This window comes from Chelmon rostratus, chromosome 21, assembly GCF_017976325.1.
Source record: "Chelmon rostratus isolate fCheRos1 chromosome 21, fCheRos1.pri, whole genome shotgun sequence".
NCBI lineage: Eukaryota > Metazoa > Chordata > Actinopteri > Chaetodontiformes > Chaetodontidae > Chelmon > Chelmon rostratus.
Window position 1 is genome coordinate 2093749 of NC_055678.1, and position 18859 is coordinate 2112607.

Here is an 18859-nt window from a genome sequence, read left to right on the forward strand (position 1 = left end):
ATGAACAAAAAAATGTTATTAGTACACACAGAAAAGTGCAAAACGAATGAACACACTTCATTAGCACTCAGCTAATTAGTAAAAATACAGAAATTCAACCAGCTGTCACATCATTGGTATCAAATCAACAACTTTTGCTGCTTTTTTTAATCACAAAATAGCATGAAAATGTGGACGTGAGCTCTCCAAAGTCATAAATCAGATCAGGTTATTAGTTATAGTGTTAATTTTTATTTGAAAGCAGCTTCTTAGCAACATCAACTAAACTAACTGTCTTCATATTGGATGGAGGTGAACTTGCTGTCATGAGGTTTTGTTGGAGATGGCAGCTCCAAAAATTCAGACTTTTGATTTTAAGCCTGCAAAATATGTAAAAAATAGCCATAAATGCCCTATTTCACAATAGATCAGACAGTGTATATTTGGAAAAAGTGCTGATGATTTGTACATGGTCATCGGTATATTTTAGGCTCTTTGTGAGCAAAATAACCAAACTGTTTAAACAGGAAGCTGAGTGACGATATCAACTGTGCCAAAGTGCTTCTAGTTGTGTTGCTGTTTGTGATGTTGTGCTGAAGGTCATTAAAATAAAATGTGACTCATATGAATCGGAAAGATTTATTCATAAATGACATTAAACAATGACTAACATCTCGTCTCATGATGGTCAGAAAACTTCATACTTGTTGCTTTTTGAAGATATTCAGATAAACTGTGTCATTCGGGCTTCTCACACACAACAATAACCACTGGATTTATCTTCACACAGATATTTGTCTCATCTGGTGAGGCTGCTGCAGCCTCAGACCTTTGCTCTCTTGGTAATGAATGAAATCTATCTGACGATACGGCGTCTCTCTGGGTAGCAGAAGGAAAACACATCATGTCAGGGGGGCTTGTTATGAAAGCTGAAACAATATGGCACTGCCTGAGGTGTTGCGGTTTGCGCTTCAAGTAAAAACCGTCTAAGAAGCTGAACTCAGGTGTTTTCTCTGCGATCGGTGATCGCAAAGTCAATATCTGTTAACACGAACTACTGCGAGCTGTCTGACGCGCTCTGGTTTCCAGCTGCGCACGACATTTGTTGAAGTCAGTCAATATCGACGGACCAATCAAAGGTGGTGCTGTAACATCGCTGTTGTCAGGTGTGTGTTCCTGTTTACTGAAGCGGCTGCTGCCGGCAGGACACCCGAGGAGCGCTGGTGGAAATCCCACTTAAAACATCACTGACGCGTCTTACTGCAGTGACCTTTGGCTCCTCGTGTGTGTCAAAATGTGATAATATCACAGCAATAAAAGATTCTGCGCTCATGAGTTCAGACCTGCGGCGTTTTCCCACATTCATAGCTGTTCAATTAACAGCAGACAGGTTCATTCAGTTGAAAGTGATTTACTGTTTTCATAAATCTCACACCTCTTTGTCTCCACTATGTAAATGAAATGAAGGTACGCATTTATTTTGAAACTGTCCACAAATTTACTCATTCTGAACGAGATTTTATTTTTTGTGTCTGGGGTTTATTATAGACTGTGTCTTCTGATAGAGATTTTGCTGTCTTTGGCAGTGGCGTGTACAGACTTTTTGAAGGGCAGGGGCGGAAAGGAAAAAAAAGGGCACATATAGCGTGTCCTCACCACTGAAGAGGGCACTTTAGCACGCGTTTTGGCTCCCAGGGGGCACTGGATGATCAGAGGAGTCGTCAGATTTCCCTTCATACGTTCAGTTCTATTGATGGACCCGGTACTGGGGTGAAGACACCATCAGTTCTTCACAAACTGGTTGCATGAACTTGTTTTGGTTATTGACATGTAGAAGCTGTGATCTAAAGATTTTCTTGACTATGCTTGAGTTGGAGCTTGGGTATTGATTTCTGTGTGGTTTATACGTCGTTACCAAACATATCAAAAAAGAAATAAATGAATAAAAAATGTTCCTGAGGGGACAATAATATAATTGTGTTGGGGAAAGTTTCCTCACAATTACCATTTCACACATTTATCCAACATCAGCAGCAGCAGCATCTTCAACAGCCTTAATCTTTGTCATCATTAAAAACAACAACCTTCATCCTCATCACCACATTCATGTCTTTATCGGCATCATCTTCATCACAACAGACATTAATATGCTTTAATTATCATCATTGTCAGCATTACTGCCTTTATCATCGTCTTAATCACCACGGGGATCTTCAGCTCCAACACTCACAATCAGCATCGTCTTAACATTCGTAAGCATCTCTATCAATCACTTAAATCTATTATCATCACCACAATCATCCAGCATCTTCATTATCTGCAGCGAAAAATCACTTTTATCAGCATCATCCAGCATAAGCTTCATTCTCAGCACCATCACTGTTTTTCCTTTCACTCTGCATCAGATTAACTCTTTTCAAAGCTAAGAGGCCTGCGAGCCTCTTTGTAGGCAATTATATGGAAAATTACAGCTGGACTCAGTGCAGCTGGACTCAGTGCTTCCCCCTAGCTTCCTCTGCACAGAAGAAACCAGGGCCCAGCAAGAGAGAGAGAGAGAGAGTGAGAGGCTGAGATAGAGAGAATCAGTCTCAGAGGAAACGATAAGACGGAGGAAGAGAAGGCGAAGGAGAGGCTCTGCAGTGCAGCATCAAACACCAGCAGCGTCCTCAGAGAGCAGGAACAGAGCAGGCAGCAGCAGGGATTTAAACAGCGTTTAGAGGGTCAATATACCTGGGTCATTAGCCGTGAGGATACATCGCCAAGAGACAGAACCAGCTAAACCTAAAGATTAACAATCCGAAGCAAGAAACACACACACACACACACACACACACACACACACTCCAGCAACAACAAACCTGAATCTGCAAAAAGCTCGAAGGCGTCGCATGCACACACACACACACAGAGCGCGTCCTTACCTTCCTGCACCGCCTGGAAAGGGTTGTTGGGCTCGATGAGTTTAATAGAGTGTGTGATCTTCTCACTCTGCAGGATGTCATCACTCAGACTGAGGTCAGACACGGCGAGCTGGAACACCTCATCGTCCCGCACCGCGTTCTCCTCGAATATCGCACCTGGGCAGGTGGAAACAGGGAGAGGGCGTGGATCAGTGGGGCGGCTGGATGCTCATATCAGTCCAGCCTACATAAGAACAGGACTGGACCTGTTGACCCAAACTCCACAGGAACTCAACCATTACTCGATCAATCAACTAACAGTTTCAGCTCTGATTCTTTTCTTTATTCAAGTACTGGTTAAGGACTGTTCAAACACCATTTTTCTGTCTTATAGACCAAAATTTTAGAGACGTTTAGAATGTATGTGGCGTTGATAACAGAGATAAATAATTGTCAGACGAACTGATACTACAGTCCTAACCTTACCAAGACATAAGTGCTGTAGCCATTGAACTCCACTCAATATGTAAAGTGCAGTTTTTGGCTGTATGTGTTCGCTTGTTGGGATTGAGAGTACCATATCCCATCAGAGTTTCCCACAATATTCTACAGTCAAAGCAGGCCACCTCAGAAGTCAAAAAACACTGTTTTGACAATGGAAGTTAATTCATGTTCATGTGTTTGTTCATTCTGTCCTTTTTAAGTGAACCACTTGCTTGTGTTACAGCAGCAACCTGTCAGCCATTGATATTTTACACAGGCACAGGATTAACTGAAAATGCAAATTCACAATATGCCCCACTTTGCTGCAAAGTTAATTAATCAAACAAAAAGCAAAAACAAAAGGAAATACCTAATTATACTTCAAAGTGAAATCAACAAATCTGCAATGTTTCCAAAGCAGAAACCAGTCGGACAGAAGAAATGATGTGACACAATAAAAAAAGTCTCATAAAGTAGATTTAATAAATGCTAAAATATGTAGAAGAGCTGCTCTCTTTCAGTTAGAGTAAAGCTGTTAATTAAGTGGTTCAATATGACGGAAATGAAATTAACATTCAGCAACAGTGGTAATAATTCTATTCAACCAACATGGTGCAAAATGTACACAGACTGATTGTAGGAAAGAGAGGAACCACACGGGACAAAGGCCTTGTGATTCACACAAACCCTGCGTTAGTGTTTCAGTCTGGCCGTCGAGCTCTTCACAGACCCACAAGCCTTCCTATTATTGCCATAGCAACATCATCAGCACACTGAAGCCCTTCTTCGTCTTTCATCGGTGCCCGTTCAGAGGTAAAATTAGACCATTTGAAATTACATATGGATCCAACCATTACACAAGAGCAGACCACAAACTGCTAGCTTAATCAGTCGCTACAGCGACTCATCAGCTGTTCATATCAATATGATCAGATGGGTTTGCTTACAGGACTGACTGGTGTCACTGATTATGGTTCAACTGTCATCTAAAGACTGAAAAATGTTGTAGACTCAGATGCATTCCAGGAAGTTTTCATATTGGGTTCTTGTGCAACCTTTTTTGTGCAACCTTTATGGGGAAGATTAGACTTCTCCATGAATCTAAAGCTCCTCCTGTGCTCGGTGACCTGGTGAAACCTCTTGAGGCTTCTGGCTTAATAACTTTGGGGGACCGTGGAGGCCATTTTTTTAAAACTTCCTTAATCTACTGAATCTATTCTGAGCTATCAATATATGAAAACCCTCAACCCTGGTTCTCAAAACTGATTCAAACTTAAACTCAGTGATTTTAAAGATGAATCACTCATGAATGACCCGGTGCTTTTTGTAGTTTTTTGTGCTTTCCTGTTCAGTTGCAGCCAAAGACAGGATATGCTCATAGTGGGGTCACCCTGGAAACGAGACTGAGACCAGGAAAGAGCAGCATCCAACACAGAACACATCACATCCAGCCCACAGTGACCTCTCATCTGATCTTCTTGTAACATCGCGATGACTGAATCCCGTCTTTCAAAAGTCAAGAAAGAGACATGCTGTGTCTTTTCCCGAACGATCCTCATTGACATGGATGGATCCTGAGGTCAAGGAAAGATGCAAACCGCTGTGCTCAGAGACACCGCATTTACACTCAACTACGCATTTAACAGCGGCTGTTGAATGGTGTGTCACTGCAGCAATGAATTGAGGGACAGCAGTATCTCCTACCCTTTAGTAAAGGATGGTTTGGTGCATCTTAACGGAGATGAAGGAGGAACTGAAGCACCTCTCCTGAACATTTAAAGAACAGCTGCTATTAAATCTCATCCTACTGTAGATAACTTTGAGAACAGTAAATAAAAACATAATTTGAGCTCTGAATTGTACCACAGCAGACTAAAAAAGAACAGACGCTCCACCTGCTACTTCCTGTTAAAGGATTTTTTTAATTAGCTGTTAATAAGCAGCGCATTCAGTTTAACCGCGAACAAGAAGACACAAACATCTGCACAAGAGTTTTAATGTTTCACTCCTGAAATATCACCAACCTCCTCCTGGTCTTTGCCATCAGGAGCTGAGCTGACTGTGTTAGCTGAACACCTTTACCTGTGAGCTGGCCTCGCCATGATTGTTTAGCTTGAAGCCGATATGTTTCCACGCACTTATGGCTACAAACCACTCCTTGCAGAGCAACCTACAGGTAGCAGGAGCATCCAGTTCTGCGCTGAAAGAGCCGGGAGACGCCTCCCTCCTCCATCTAAAGAGGAATTTATTTTCCAACTGTGGCGTAAAAACGGTAGAATTGAATTAACAAATGATATTACTACATGACATGATAAGAGATTCCTTTTCTTTGCGCTTGGGGCAGTATGGAAATCAGGTTTTAAGACCCTTCATATTTTAGCTGAATTAAATGCTGCTTTAAATGGTGCATATTCCCTTAAATTAAATTATCAGAATCTGAGGGGGCATGCTGCCCAGGAGCCCAGGTGGGTCTGTGCGTCTCTGGGCAGAAAGTATTGAGGATAGCTTTATATTCCACTGCTGTAGCTGATGGGTTCATGTGTCTCAGGGTCTCCAGCAGGTTCATCTGTGCATGATGTATTTTTCATGTTTATTCCACCGGCGTGAGCAGCGAAACAGACGTTAAACTTGTCCAAAATGTCCTTGATTATAAGACGTTCAGCAGGTTTCTGCCAGGTTTCAGCACGACTGGGAAACTGTAACAGAGCGGACTGATGGATGGAAGAGCAGACATTGATTTGTAGTGAATGGAAAGACACACGGAGGGACGGAAATGCAGACAAATGGACGGCTTGATTAATGAAACTTTCCAGATTCTGTTCGGACAATTCGTCATGCACAATTAAGAAAACCCTGCCGACGAGCGGGAATTCAATTTGCCAGGCTGCTTGTGCTCATTCAGCTCGCTGAGTATCCAAATGAACTCCGCTCAGCGCCGAGATCCTCTCCGTGGATTCGACGGCCTGGGATGCCGTCGAGCTTCTGGGCTTGATCAATCAATCATCCAGTTTTGAAATTGCGGTCGGTCAGGCGCTTTCAATTAAGAATGAATCTTGTTGCACCTGTCAGAGAGATGTGAGGTTTATATTTCTCCTCGCAGCAGCAGACTGGGGAGCCTCAAACTTCAACGAGTTTAATTAATAATGAGTGCTGAGGGTGGAGGAGGCCGCCTCTGGACACACCGGTGCCTCTACAAGCTCAGGATCGAACCTCCATGAATTTTCTTCACCTCACTCTCCTACTCTGTCTGCTCTGAGAAAAGTAGTTAAATTAAAGGGTCAGTTCATCCAATTTACCACAAAAACACACATTTTCTCACTCCCCTCTTGTGGTATCTATCCATGCAGAAGGTTGGGATTTAATATCTCCAGGTTTTGAGATCTCGCTCTGTGAGATTTCTGCTTCCTCCTCCGCACAATGAGGAATGAAAATTGCATTGTGGTGCACAAAAGCCAAAGATATAGTTCATATGAGGAAATGTGACAGTGTGTTCTTTGGATTATCCGTAGTGTCAAAGACGCCGCCTGTGAAGAGATTATGTTTTTGAGTTTTTGTACATTGTCGATGTTGTGAGCAGTGCAAACTATACTGCGTTCACCTCCATTGTGTTGAGGTGAAGGCAGAAATCTCAGAGAGAACAAACAACAGCAAAACATCTGCTGGAGTCGCTGAGTTAATGCGTTTTTGTCATCGTTTGAAACGCTCAGCTGTTATTTGACGTCCTCTGTCATCATCGTGCCAGCGGTTGACAAAGTTTCCATCCAAAACATTTTCACATTATTCAGCTCCCTCACCACAACAAACCTCCTGTTGTTGCTTCACAAAACATGATTCAAACCATCCGGGTGTACTGCCCCCCCCCATACACAGTACAACCTGCAACACATTCACAGCCTCCAACATCATGAGCTTCCCTGCACCTGACCTCTGAGACCTCAACTCAGAGCATCACATGCGCTCACGATAGCGAGCAGCACTGAGCGCCCTCCTCGGCCCACACTTTCTACATCCACATCACTTCTGTCTGGAGGGGGGGGGCCATCGCCGCCTTGGTTAATACATTAACACGTACTGATGCGTGCATGTGATCATGTGATCATGTGTATGCAAGTAAATGTGGAAAAACAGCAAAGGGCATGAATGTGTAAATGTAACCGTGTATCAGCTCACATTTGTTTTCCGTGTGAGACAGAATGTAAAAAACAAATTTCCCTCCTGGCACAATAAAAGAAATTTATCTTTCTATATGAATATATCAACATGACATCATTCTCTTTCTTAAATACAACAGCCTCTGCTCCCTTTGATTAATCAGGGGACGTATTACGTCTTCTCAAAATACTGTTTTCATGATGTAGCTGCACACTGACTGTTTAAAGGGCAGAGACAGTAACGCTCTCCCCTCTGCAGCACATGCGGTGGTATTACATGACCTCATACAGAGCTAGACAGCAATCGATACAGAAAAACTAGTGTCCAGAAGCATTACTTGACATTTTTAACTTTATTAAAACATTTCTTTTCACCTCATGCATATGCTTTAAGTCCTTAAGGTCAGATGATTGAACTTCTGCCTGAGCCGAATTGTTAATAAAAACCACAGAAACAGGGAAATCCTGTTGAAGTCGCAAAATAAATGTGTGATTTGGAGTCTGCGGCCTTTCGAGCGTATTTGCAAACATTCTTCCGCTGCATACAGGGTGGGAACTTCACACCAGCCGGCAGCCAAATGCAATTTATGTGACACTGACGCACAAACAATGTATTGTGGCTGGTAAGTTTAACAGGCCTCCTCGTCTCCCTGGCAGGTAATCAACCAGCAGTCTGGGGCTTTGGCTGGAAAATCAGAGAAAGTGGTTGGTTTATTTGGGGACTTTGCTGCCTCTGTGATCTGTGACCATAAACTCTGGCTTCTCACTGGACCTATTAATCCGAGTTAAGCTTTATGGAGGCTGTGACTCTCACTGAGTGACAATATTCTCAGATTGTATTAGAAATGCCTGAAAATATGAAAATATTGCAGGATTTTAGTTAAAGAATATATTTTTTCCTTTATGGCAGGAGATTTAGTGGATTTGATTTGGATCATACTCGCCCTTGATTCCTTTGTGTGTTTTGTGTATTTATGCAAAAATTATACATTCATGTTTTTTTTTTGTTCACCAACAGAGGAAGCATTAATTTCCTTTACTTGAGTAGTTAAATAGATTGAGAGGGTGCAGCAGAAATATTATCAGAATATACTTTATTATCCATCATACTGTTGGATAGTTTCACTGATTCCAAGGCATCATATTTAATTTTATTGTATAAAATAATCAGATATTTCAGATATAAAATATTACTCCACCAATTTACTACTAAATATAGCTTTAATTTAATGTAGTTCAATAAAGACTACTCTATGTCCTTGTGATATATGATGGAACAGAAGTATGAAGTAGTGATGAAATACCTTAAAATTGTTTCCACCACTGTTATGTATTATATACTATATGTGCCTGTATGTGTGTGTTTATGCATTGGTTCCTAAATTGTGCAAACTTAGTTGCATTTGTTATGGTTTACCAAAATGAATAAACTTGATCTCGATACATCATCCTAATCCAGACCATGTGGGAAGGTTTAGTAGAGTCAAAAAAGAGTCCAACAGCATCATGACCTTATTTTCTTTTTTTAAAAAAAGAAAGAAAGAAGAAGTGAACACCATGTTTCAGCACCAAGGACAGCGACACGTCTGCAGCTCCGGGCTCTCTGCTGTGAGCTCCGTCCACAGATGTGATTTGTTGACACAAGAATAAGGATTTCTGAGAGAACGGGATTATTATTATTGTAGATCATTTACATTCTGACAGGTTATAACGACAGACAAATTTGCTGTGCTGTTGGGAAGATGGACGCTCATCCCAGCCCCGTCCCTGGAAATGAAAACCTAATAAAGCGAGTGTCAGTCATCCTCACCGCAGAATATACAAAGACTGACATGCATGAGTGCTGTTCAACAGGCTGACGGAGTGGGACTTAACTGTTATGATATTTTTGAGTGGAAAATTAGGACAGGACAAATTTGACTTCACCCATCGGATCGCTCTGGTTCCCCTTAAATAGAGAAAATGTTGGTGTCAGCACATACAGTCAGAGCAATTCTCACCTTCTTCCTTTCATCACACTGATGCCTTCTCGTACTGAGGGCTCAATCAGTGGTAATACAACAGGCATCATTTATCTTTCATGCTGCCCATGTAGCAAATCACCGGTAGGTAAAACCATAAGGGAATTATATCACATGTAGCAGGTCACTGGAGTTCAGTATTACCTTCAACAACACAAATTATTCTTCATTCTTATATTTTACTTCACACTGACCCTGAAAAAGTCTCCCTCCCAGAGACAAAGGTATCTACCTGAAAAACCTACTGGCCAGACAAGAATACTAATGACAGAGCCTTCCCAAAGTGTCCAGATGACCATTAGGAAAACAGTGTGAACCCACTGTGGTTAAGGCTTGGTTAGATCTAGAGACAAAAGCGTCAAAAATGTGGCTGAGGCCAAACAGGAAGTGAGGTTTAGATTCATATAACTATGACCTGCAGCCACTACAGGCCTTTTTCACTGGAACATAAACAAATATTCTCGTTTGGCTTTTTTTGAAGTGACTCATACTGTGGTTTTCCTTGGGACGACAGTCTCAAACACATGAAACGGTTTCATTCGCCTCCTGGCCCACAAATTCCCTCCACACTCGGCCACTAACAGCATGAGAAGTCATGGTTCACATGTGGGAAATGAATGGATAATGAACAGAATGGTGACAGGATGTAAAGAATGTATGAGTGATGCTACAGTTTGTGGTCTGGCAGCGTATAAAGCAGCACAGCACTGGAATTATGGCATCACTCTATTGGTTGACTGTGCAGACAAAGCTGAACAAAAGTGACCTCTGACCTCTGGAGGTCACACCAAAACAACCAGACTTTTTCAGTCATATCAGCTTTGATTAAAGTAAATGGGAAATAGAGCTGAAGTGTGATGTGATCATACCTAAAGACACAACACTGCTTGGTCCGAAATGACTCCCATCTGGAAGGAATCTGTGTCCAATCAGGTCACTGCATTTGAAGAGGCGAGCCTCCATTCAGCAGGAACTGAGCGCTGCTGCTGTTGGCCAATCAGGGTGAGATAATGTGAGGAATTAACCTTCACATTCACCCCGTTTAAACAAACTGAATTATTCTGATCGTGATTTTAAAAGTGGAGCGAATAATGTGGAGCTTTAAAGTGTTGCAAAACAGAAAGTACAACAACAAGATTTATAACATCCAGGATTTTGAACGTTTCCCTGGAGCCCAAAAGACACACCCATGGCGGGTACAGCGGAGCTATTATCATAATAAACATCCAAATAAGTGATGCTGCAGCCCTGTGACCTGTTGCAAAACCAGCAAACGCAACAGCTGATTCGCTGTTTGTGTATTCCTTCCATACGAACACAAAATATGTTTCCACACCGGCAGACGTCATCAGCCGTGTGGAGCAGCAGACAGATTCAGTGCTGCAGAAACAAACCGCAGGAATCTGCCTGAAGCTGAACTCCATTCTCAGCCTTTTCATTTAGGCACCTCAGAAGCTTTCGCACAAGATGTGAGATCCTGAGATTTTTCCTCCTGTCAGTCGGCCAAGAATCATCAGACGGCGACTTAATGCAAATGAAATGTGCATCTGCTGAGATTACCTACACGGCCGGCCACTTTGGCACGTACAACCAACTATTACATACAAGACTCCTTCTACTCTGGAAGTAATGTGATGGGTATTAAGAGCCATCGAGCTGCCGCAGCTGTTCGGCTGTTTAACGCCGGCATCCGGCAGCGTCTAAAATACAAAATCAAACCAGAGAGAAGCTGAAAATGTTAAATTAAGCCAGGAGCAAAGTGTCGAGCAACACAAATACAATCACACTTTGTCAACTGCAAATGTTCTCCGAGTTAAAGCTTCCAAAGAGCTTCAGTATCTCATGTGAAACACACCAGTAATTATGCCACGCTTAAAATTAAAAAGCTCCAGCTGGCAAACGTGCAGGCAAGTCTTGGCTTAAGTTTGCAACTTGTGGAATTCATTAATATGTTTCTGCCAACAGCCATCCAATCAGAGCCTCTGCATGTGGACATGTGACAGCAGTTCACATCAGTTCATGTGGATGCAGAAATACTAAAAGCAAGTGAACAGAGAAAAGAATTATAACCAGAGGCAGCTCCAGCAGCTTTTAATGACCTTTCATTTTTGAAGGAAAATAAATAGAACAACATAATTTCATTGGAGCGAGTTTAAGGTTTAGTTTTCCAGAGAGAGATTAACCTTTGAATTAACCTTGTTCTTCGTATTTGTTCTCAGGGCCAGTGTGAGGAAGGAGGGTTGCAAACAAACAAACGATTCACTCATAAAAACACTAAATATTATGAAGTAAGAAAAACGTGGCTGTGGCCAATCTGTGGCTGACCAACAGAGTCCAACACCATCAAACAACAGCATCAAACCAAATAAATCTTTACACAAGTACACAAATGTTCCCTGAAAGTAACTTTAACTCGACTTTTCTTCAAGTCCTTTCACGTCATTAACCTTTCTGACTTCACAGAGGTCGATATAACACCTGTATCTCAGTCAAACACCCTGCAAGCCACCACCAACATACTGAATAAACTCCAGTATGTCCAGAACTCTGCTGCTCACCCTCTTCAGAACCCTCGTTTTCATCCACAAAGGTCCCCCATTCTTCACCTCACCCATCTTCTCCCTTCTTCTCCCCACACAGTGGAAAAGACCCCAACCTCCTGTCCCCATGAGACCACCAGCCGGTCCTGCTCACATGAATCAGTGGCTGCTCAAATGTAGTTAATTTCAAGAAGTCTCTTAAAACTCATCTCAGGTTTTTAATTGTTCTACTCCATTTTTTTTACTTGCCTAATCATGCAAAGAGTCTTTGAGTATCTAGAAAACGACTCTATGAATAAGATTTATTAAAAGCATTACATCCAATAAGTTACTGTTATTCACTGAGCCTCTTCCTCTCACATAAGTGCAGGGCAACACAGCCACACTTAACATCATCCATGGAGCCTATTCTGCTGCAGGGAACGGGACTACTGATATATTGATCATTGATATTTGACAGCACGGGGGGCCAATCAGCTCAGGAGTCCACTTAAAGAGTGGATGGCAATTTAGGCTGTTAGGATTGGGCTGAAAACAAATGTGGACACACTTCGTGATAAATGTTCTGAATCCATGACTGGGCTTAATCTCAGGCTGGGAAAGCAAATCATCCAGTCTGATGAACAAGAACATCTCTCACACTTGTCATTTTTTGCCATGAATAAATCAAATTTAAAGATATTCAGTATCAGTGAGTGTTGGCAGCTTGAGTATACAAAGAGAATCTTTCAGGAACCTGTTATTAGTCAAACCAGCTCCCTTTCCAAGCCTGTTCCCCTGCGTCTGCCCACTCTCCTCTTTACCTGTCTGTCACTGCGAATTTGAAAGAACACCAGTGTTTCTTTGCGGGGTATTTGAATGCCCTCGCAGGGTCAGACACTCTGCTACATGCCACATTTAGTCAATCCAGCGAATGAGGCTGCTGCATAATGTTAGGAACATGGCCGTGCTGTTCTCTGTCCAGGTCTGCATCTGCCCTGAATGTATGTGTGTTTCTCTGTGTGTGTGTGTGTGCAGGTGGTGGAGGTAAATGGCCTGGCTAAGCCTTCACTGAGACAGTGCGGGAAGCCTTTTGCGCTGTTCCCTAACTGGGTTAGTTTATCTTATTTAGCGGCGGGGCAAGAAAAGGCCGCAGCTGTTCATTCCCTTTGCCAGACTCAACAGATTGGATTCCTGCAGTTCAAACCCGCCTCTCCAAACCCCGACCACGGAAAAAAACAGGGCTCCCCTTCCGTTAGTCGCTACACCGGCACCGTAAATCATCCCTCGCTGCCTGGCTCACGGGATGGGTTAATCTCTCCTCCTCAGGCTCCTTATGAAAAGTGACTTGTTATCCGCTTGGCCTGGGGGACATTTAAAGGACCTTCAGACATAGAAAACAGCCCGCAGGGGACAAGAAGAGTTATGACTCAAGTCAGACCGATATCAGCTCCTGAAGGCTGATACCAACGTTGTTTACAGTGAGGGCACCAACACCTGACAGTCTGCAAATTCAGCATCTTTCAAAATTTCTTCATTCTTACTCAGAGTTTCTCACTGGATCTCTTTTTTCTCCCATCGTAAAATCCCCTGAAACACTCATGGGACAGCAAAACTCGCCACTGAAACCAGACTGATGAAATAATTCACACACTCAGCCGTGGCTCAATCAGAAGGTCAGCGTTTCGACCCCTGGCCCCCGCAGTGTCAATGCTGAGGTGTCCTTGGGGAAGACACAGAACCCACGTTGCTCCAGGTGTATGTGTGGATGGTTGTTGGTCCTGATGAGCAGGTGTGCATGACAACCTCTACCATCAGTGTGTTAGTGGGTGAATGCTGGCTTGTGTTGTAAAGCGCTGTGAGTGGTCCCACGTTAGAGGCTCTTTAAAGCCGCATTATAAACATGTTTTACATAAACACTGAATTATCAGGGCTATTGTCCCTCAAAGTCCTGAACCCACAGAGAATTCTGTTCAATGGAAGAAAAATCTGAGATACATCAAAAACAATCAACAGAAGCCAAGTGTGAAAATTAAAACATGACAAAAAGGCAATAAAAACCACAACTGAGACAAATACCTGACAAGTCCACTCCACTGCTTTGATCCAGAATAATCACGGTGCTGGTTATTGTTCACATTCTTCAGTTACAGTTTCCAATACCAATAACTGTCTGCTGACCAGATTACCAACTCAGAATTAAACAAACACCAAAAGGACACGACACGGTCTAAAACTGTTTGCTTCCCTTCCATCAGCCACACCTGAGTGCCTCACCTGGCTGATTATGTGACCTCTCACACTTCATCATGACACTTCACAGCGGGGATGCCCCCAGTGGTGGGAAGCTCACAGCAAAAATAAAAATGAAACACGTGCACAGAAATGTCTCTAACAACCACATAACTTTCCAGTTCATTCCAAAGGGGCTGGATGGTCTGAGGTCAGTGCAGACCAGTCACGTTCTTCCACGCCAAACGGGGAAAACCATTTCTTCATGCATCCATTGTCATGTTGAAACAGTGACAGAGCTTCTTCAAACCACAAGGTGGAAGCAAATGATTGTACAGAATATCACTGACTGCTGTAAATTAAGATTTCCCGTCAGAGAACAGGACGTAGAGCACATACCGCTGCACATGAACACACTTTTTGTCTCTCCGTATCTGTTGGATAAACTGTCTCAACAGTACGCCTGTTTATTGAGCTGCATCACAGACTAATTTCTGTCAGCTTTTCTTCAAACAACAGTTCAATATTGTCTCAACACGTCTGTAACCGGAGTCATCAGCCTGCACAAGCTTCTGTTGACGTTTGACAACCTGCTATTTGTCTGCTTTTCATGATGACTTTACCTTCTGGAAAGAGATGTTCTTATAGGCCTCCTGAGAGCATGCATCATACCATCACTGACAGACTGATATTTGAGATTTAATTAAAGGCCAGAATTGATTCGAGGCCTGTTTCCTCCTGTTTGCCGCTCCTGGTCCTGACCTTCAGTCAGACAAACTGACGTGCCTTGTCCACCGCTTCTCCTTTCAGTGTCGACCAAACCCTGCAGCAGCTGTTTCCACTGATTTGAGCACGTTCAACCAAAGAACAGAAGGGGCGGGACTAATTAGAGAAGCCAGCTGCTGTTGTGGACGGATGAGACGGAAAACCTGCAGACTGTTGAACCTCGACAGCGCAGGATGTCGCTCCACTGATGCGCAGCAACACAGCAACTGGGTCAGAGGTTCAAGCTGGTCGATTGAAGGTCCAAGCTCCACATTTTCATCTGTATCAGCTCTTTTACAGATCGACCCCACCCCCCACACCAGCACCCTGCGACACCCCCTGCCTGCCACTGATCCTCTACAGGGAACAGAAGAGAGGAAGGGACAAACAAACCGGGATGTGTCACCGACGATAAAGCCACGCGGCTGGATGAGACAGATGCTCGGGCAGGGGTTTCGGGGCTGAGGTTGGAACACTGTCACATCTGATCTGGGCGTCGCGTTGCGCTGCCAAGTCAGTCAGAGTCAGACTGTCAGTCGGTTCAGGGGAACAACGGAGGCTCTGAATGCAGCCAGCCAGCCAACCACAGATCAGCCACGGGGACTGGGGTGGGGGTGGAGGGCAATTCAGGCTTTAAATCCAAATTTTTAATGTATGTTTATGCAGCTTCATATGTTTTGGGTCGATGTTTTGCTTTAAAACCTTGTACTTGAATAAAATCATTATGATGAAAACTATGGAGTCGTACAGATCATTGTCATCCAATGAAGGATCAGTTCGGTGACATACTCCCAGTATGTCACTCAACTGATCTTTTAAATTAGCATAGGGAAACAATGTGCTGCTACCAAAAATGTCCTTTGTTTTAAAGGGATGATTATGGGCCCTAAATTCCTTAAAATAAACAATCTGAGAGGAAAAACCGTTACCGTTTGTTTAAACTGCTCTGCAGTTACGTCCACACGTGGAAATAAGATTTGATGTGAGGTCACGAGTCATCGAGCGCATTGTGATCCAATGAAGCCAGTAAACTGGGTTCCTTAACTGATTTCTGGTAAGTTAGCATCATCATTAGCATCTGGTGCTGATAAAAAGTTCAGATAATAATTCTGAGGGGTCATGGGATAAAAAAAGAGAAAAAACTTGTGTTAAAATAAAATCCCTCTTTGGTTGATCATATCCATGCTGAGGCCTTGACCTTTGATGGGAAACGGCCTTTCTGTCATTCTAAGGAGTCATGAGCCAAAAAGGTTGAGACTGCTGGTTTATTCAAGCAAAAACTCTTTATCTGACAACGTCATCATAAGCAGCTGGTCCTTCATTCATATTCTATTAAAGATGTTGGTTCTCTGAAAGAACAAGAGAACCCTCAGGTCTAGTTGTAAGTAAAACACAGCAAGGAACACATTGTAGTTCTTAAACAGGACAAAAATACTGCAGGTTTGAGACTTTTTCTGTGGACTAAAGAGTTATTTGTAGCACCATTAAGGTTCTGAGCGTTGTGCTGCAGGGAATCCTTTGCAGCATTGTGGATTATTGCACCAGAAATGTAATACACAAAATCATTAGAGTATAAAGCCACAGACAACCTGTTATTTATAGCAGTGTGAATGGTTTTGCAGGGACAAAGGAGCATTTTCTAATATTTTTAAATACAAATCTGAAATAATCTTCTTTTACAGACAGGCAGGGTGTCCTGCCAGAAAAAAAAACAGAACACTGAATAGCTGAAAATCCTGTTTGAAGAGTATAAAAAAATGTGAGATGTGCAAAGACTTCAGCATCCTGCAGCTGTCTGTGAGGGTTCCTGCTGCTGCATCGCTGGAGTGAGTTCACATGTCTCCAAGCTACAAACTGCGATTTGTACTGCGAGGACCTGCAGGGATCCACCATCTGACACAAATGCAACAAGAGCCAGGTGTCTCAGGTTAGATTCACACTCAAGAAGTACAAGAAGTACAATTTATAGCATAGCACAATAGTACAATTTTCATGTTTGTACATTTCAACAGCCTTCTTGTCCTCCTTGGGTTGAGAAATTTTTTCTTTCCTCTTATTAAAGCCTTAAGCCACACACACAGCTGGTTTCCTCGTACCTGAAACTCTGATTTCAGACATACCAGTGGACGGTGATGAGACGTGATGCTGCATTAGGCTACATTTGGCTAAAAGTGCATGACAACATTATTTAAACTGGATTAGGATTGATATATCTCAACATGTAGCAGGTTAAACTCAAAAACCCACAGTCCTTGAAATCTATAGACTTTCTCCTTGAATAAAATCTGTCAATATCAGTTCAGATTTTCCTTTTTTCATGAATCATAAATCATTCCAGCACGTCAGCCCTGCCAGCGTGGATTCATGTTTGTGTCGGCTCTCTATTTGGCATCACCTCCCTCTCTTGTTGTATTTACTGTTCTGTGTTCTCGATAATCCTGTATCACTGTTCTCTGCTGTTTCCATGTGCAAGATGAATGCAGATTTACTCCTGAGGGACAGCAAAGTATCCATCCATCTGTCCATCCATTCATCCCTCCATCCATACTCTAGAAATGTACTCTGAAGTGGCCACAACACTCTAACAAAATGATGTCTTTCCTCAGTGTACAGTGGGTTTTATTGCAAGTGAACGTCATCTGTATTAGCACAAATAAAGATAATTATTTAATTAGAAAGCCAGCATAGAGGAAAGAGAGAAAACACAGACCCCCAGTGACTTGAACATGCAGCACATTCTTCTTCCTGACGTTAAGAGTCATCTGGTGGAATGCTCGTTTGTCATTCTTAAGTGTTGTAGCCGATAAATTATGTTTATCACACATGGCATGACACCTTCCCATGACTGAGATGCAGACTTTTAGAAGCAATCCGTCACTGTATCTGTTGAAAAATCACTTGAGGTAGGAAGTGTTTTCTTATTAGCTGAATGGCTCTGACTCCCTCCCCCCGCTCACACCCTATCCGCTTCCTCCTCCCCCTCCTCTCTCTTCCCCTCTCCTGGCTGAAACGTACAGGCCACCGCAGTGCTGCCACTGGCCGGCTCTGATGATCTGAGCTGCAGCAGACATCGGAAATATCAACCATTTGGCTTACTATTGCTTTTACTTCCTCCCTTTGCAAACTAGATGGCTGTCTTCCAACCTGAAGGCGGCGGCATGCCGCATCCAATCACCTCAGGGCGAAGTGGAGCCTCTAAGTGGAATTAGTGCAAATTGGGGAGTTTGTATGAAAAGTGCGTGCGGCTGTGAGCGTGTGATCAGTGTTGCCGCGTCGATTCTGCTCTGCTCTCACAGTCTCCTCCGATCCTCCCTGACTCCACTGTGTTCTTATCAACTCCTACTTTTACTGAAGCAAAGTGACTTGACTAAAATCACGAGCAATCAAATGATGGAAAACGAAGACGCGAGCGGAAAGCGGTGCTCGCCAACCGGCTTTTGGTTTGTTTCAGAGCGCAAACAGTCGGCGTTTGTCCCCTTTGTCATCTCTTCCCTTGGCGGAGTTGATTAACATTTCACTCACGTCCAATTCAAAGTTCAGGCTTATAGATGAGGGGAGGCGAGGGAGAGAGGGATGTAGGAGGAGGAGGACGAGGAGGAGGGAGGAGGAGGAGGAGGAGGGAGGAGGAGGAGGAGGGAGGGAGGGAGGAGGATGGATAGATAAAACGAAACCCTCCAAACACCCACGTCGGGGCAGTTTCTCCTGTAAGCCTCGGGTTTCCTGCATGTGAATGTGAATATGTATCGACACCAGCTCTCCCTGCCTGGGAAGGATGGAGGAAAGGATGGAGGGATGGAGGGATGGCGCCG

General features: G+C 43.2%; 1 protein-coding gene across 1 annotated transcript in view; it reads right to left on the reverse strand.

The window, feature by feature from the left end:
- The window catches only part of LOC121624961 (glutamate receptor ionotropic, delta-1-like), a 475076-nt gene that overhangs the window by 455756 nt on the left and 461 nt on the right, over positions 1 to 18859 (reverse strand). Inside the window, exon 2 of the mRNA XM_041962947.1 lies at positions 2901 to 3056. Coding sequence (XP_041818881.1) covers positions 2901 to 3056 — 156 coding nt within the window. The remainder of the gene's footprint in view (positions 1 to 2900; positions 3057 to 18859) is intronic.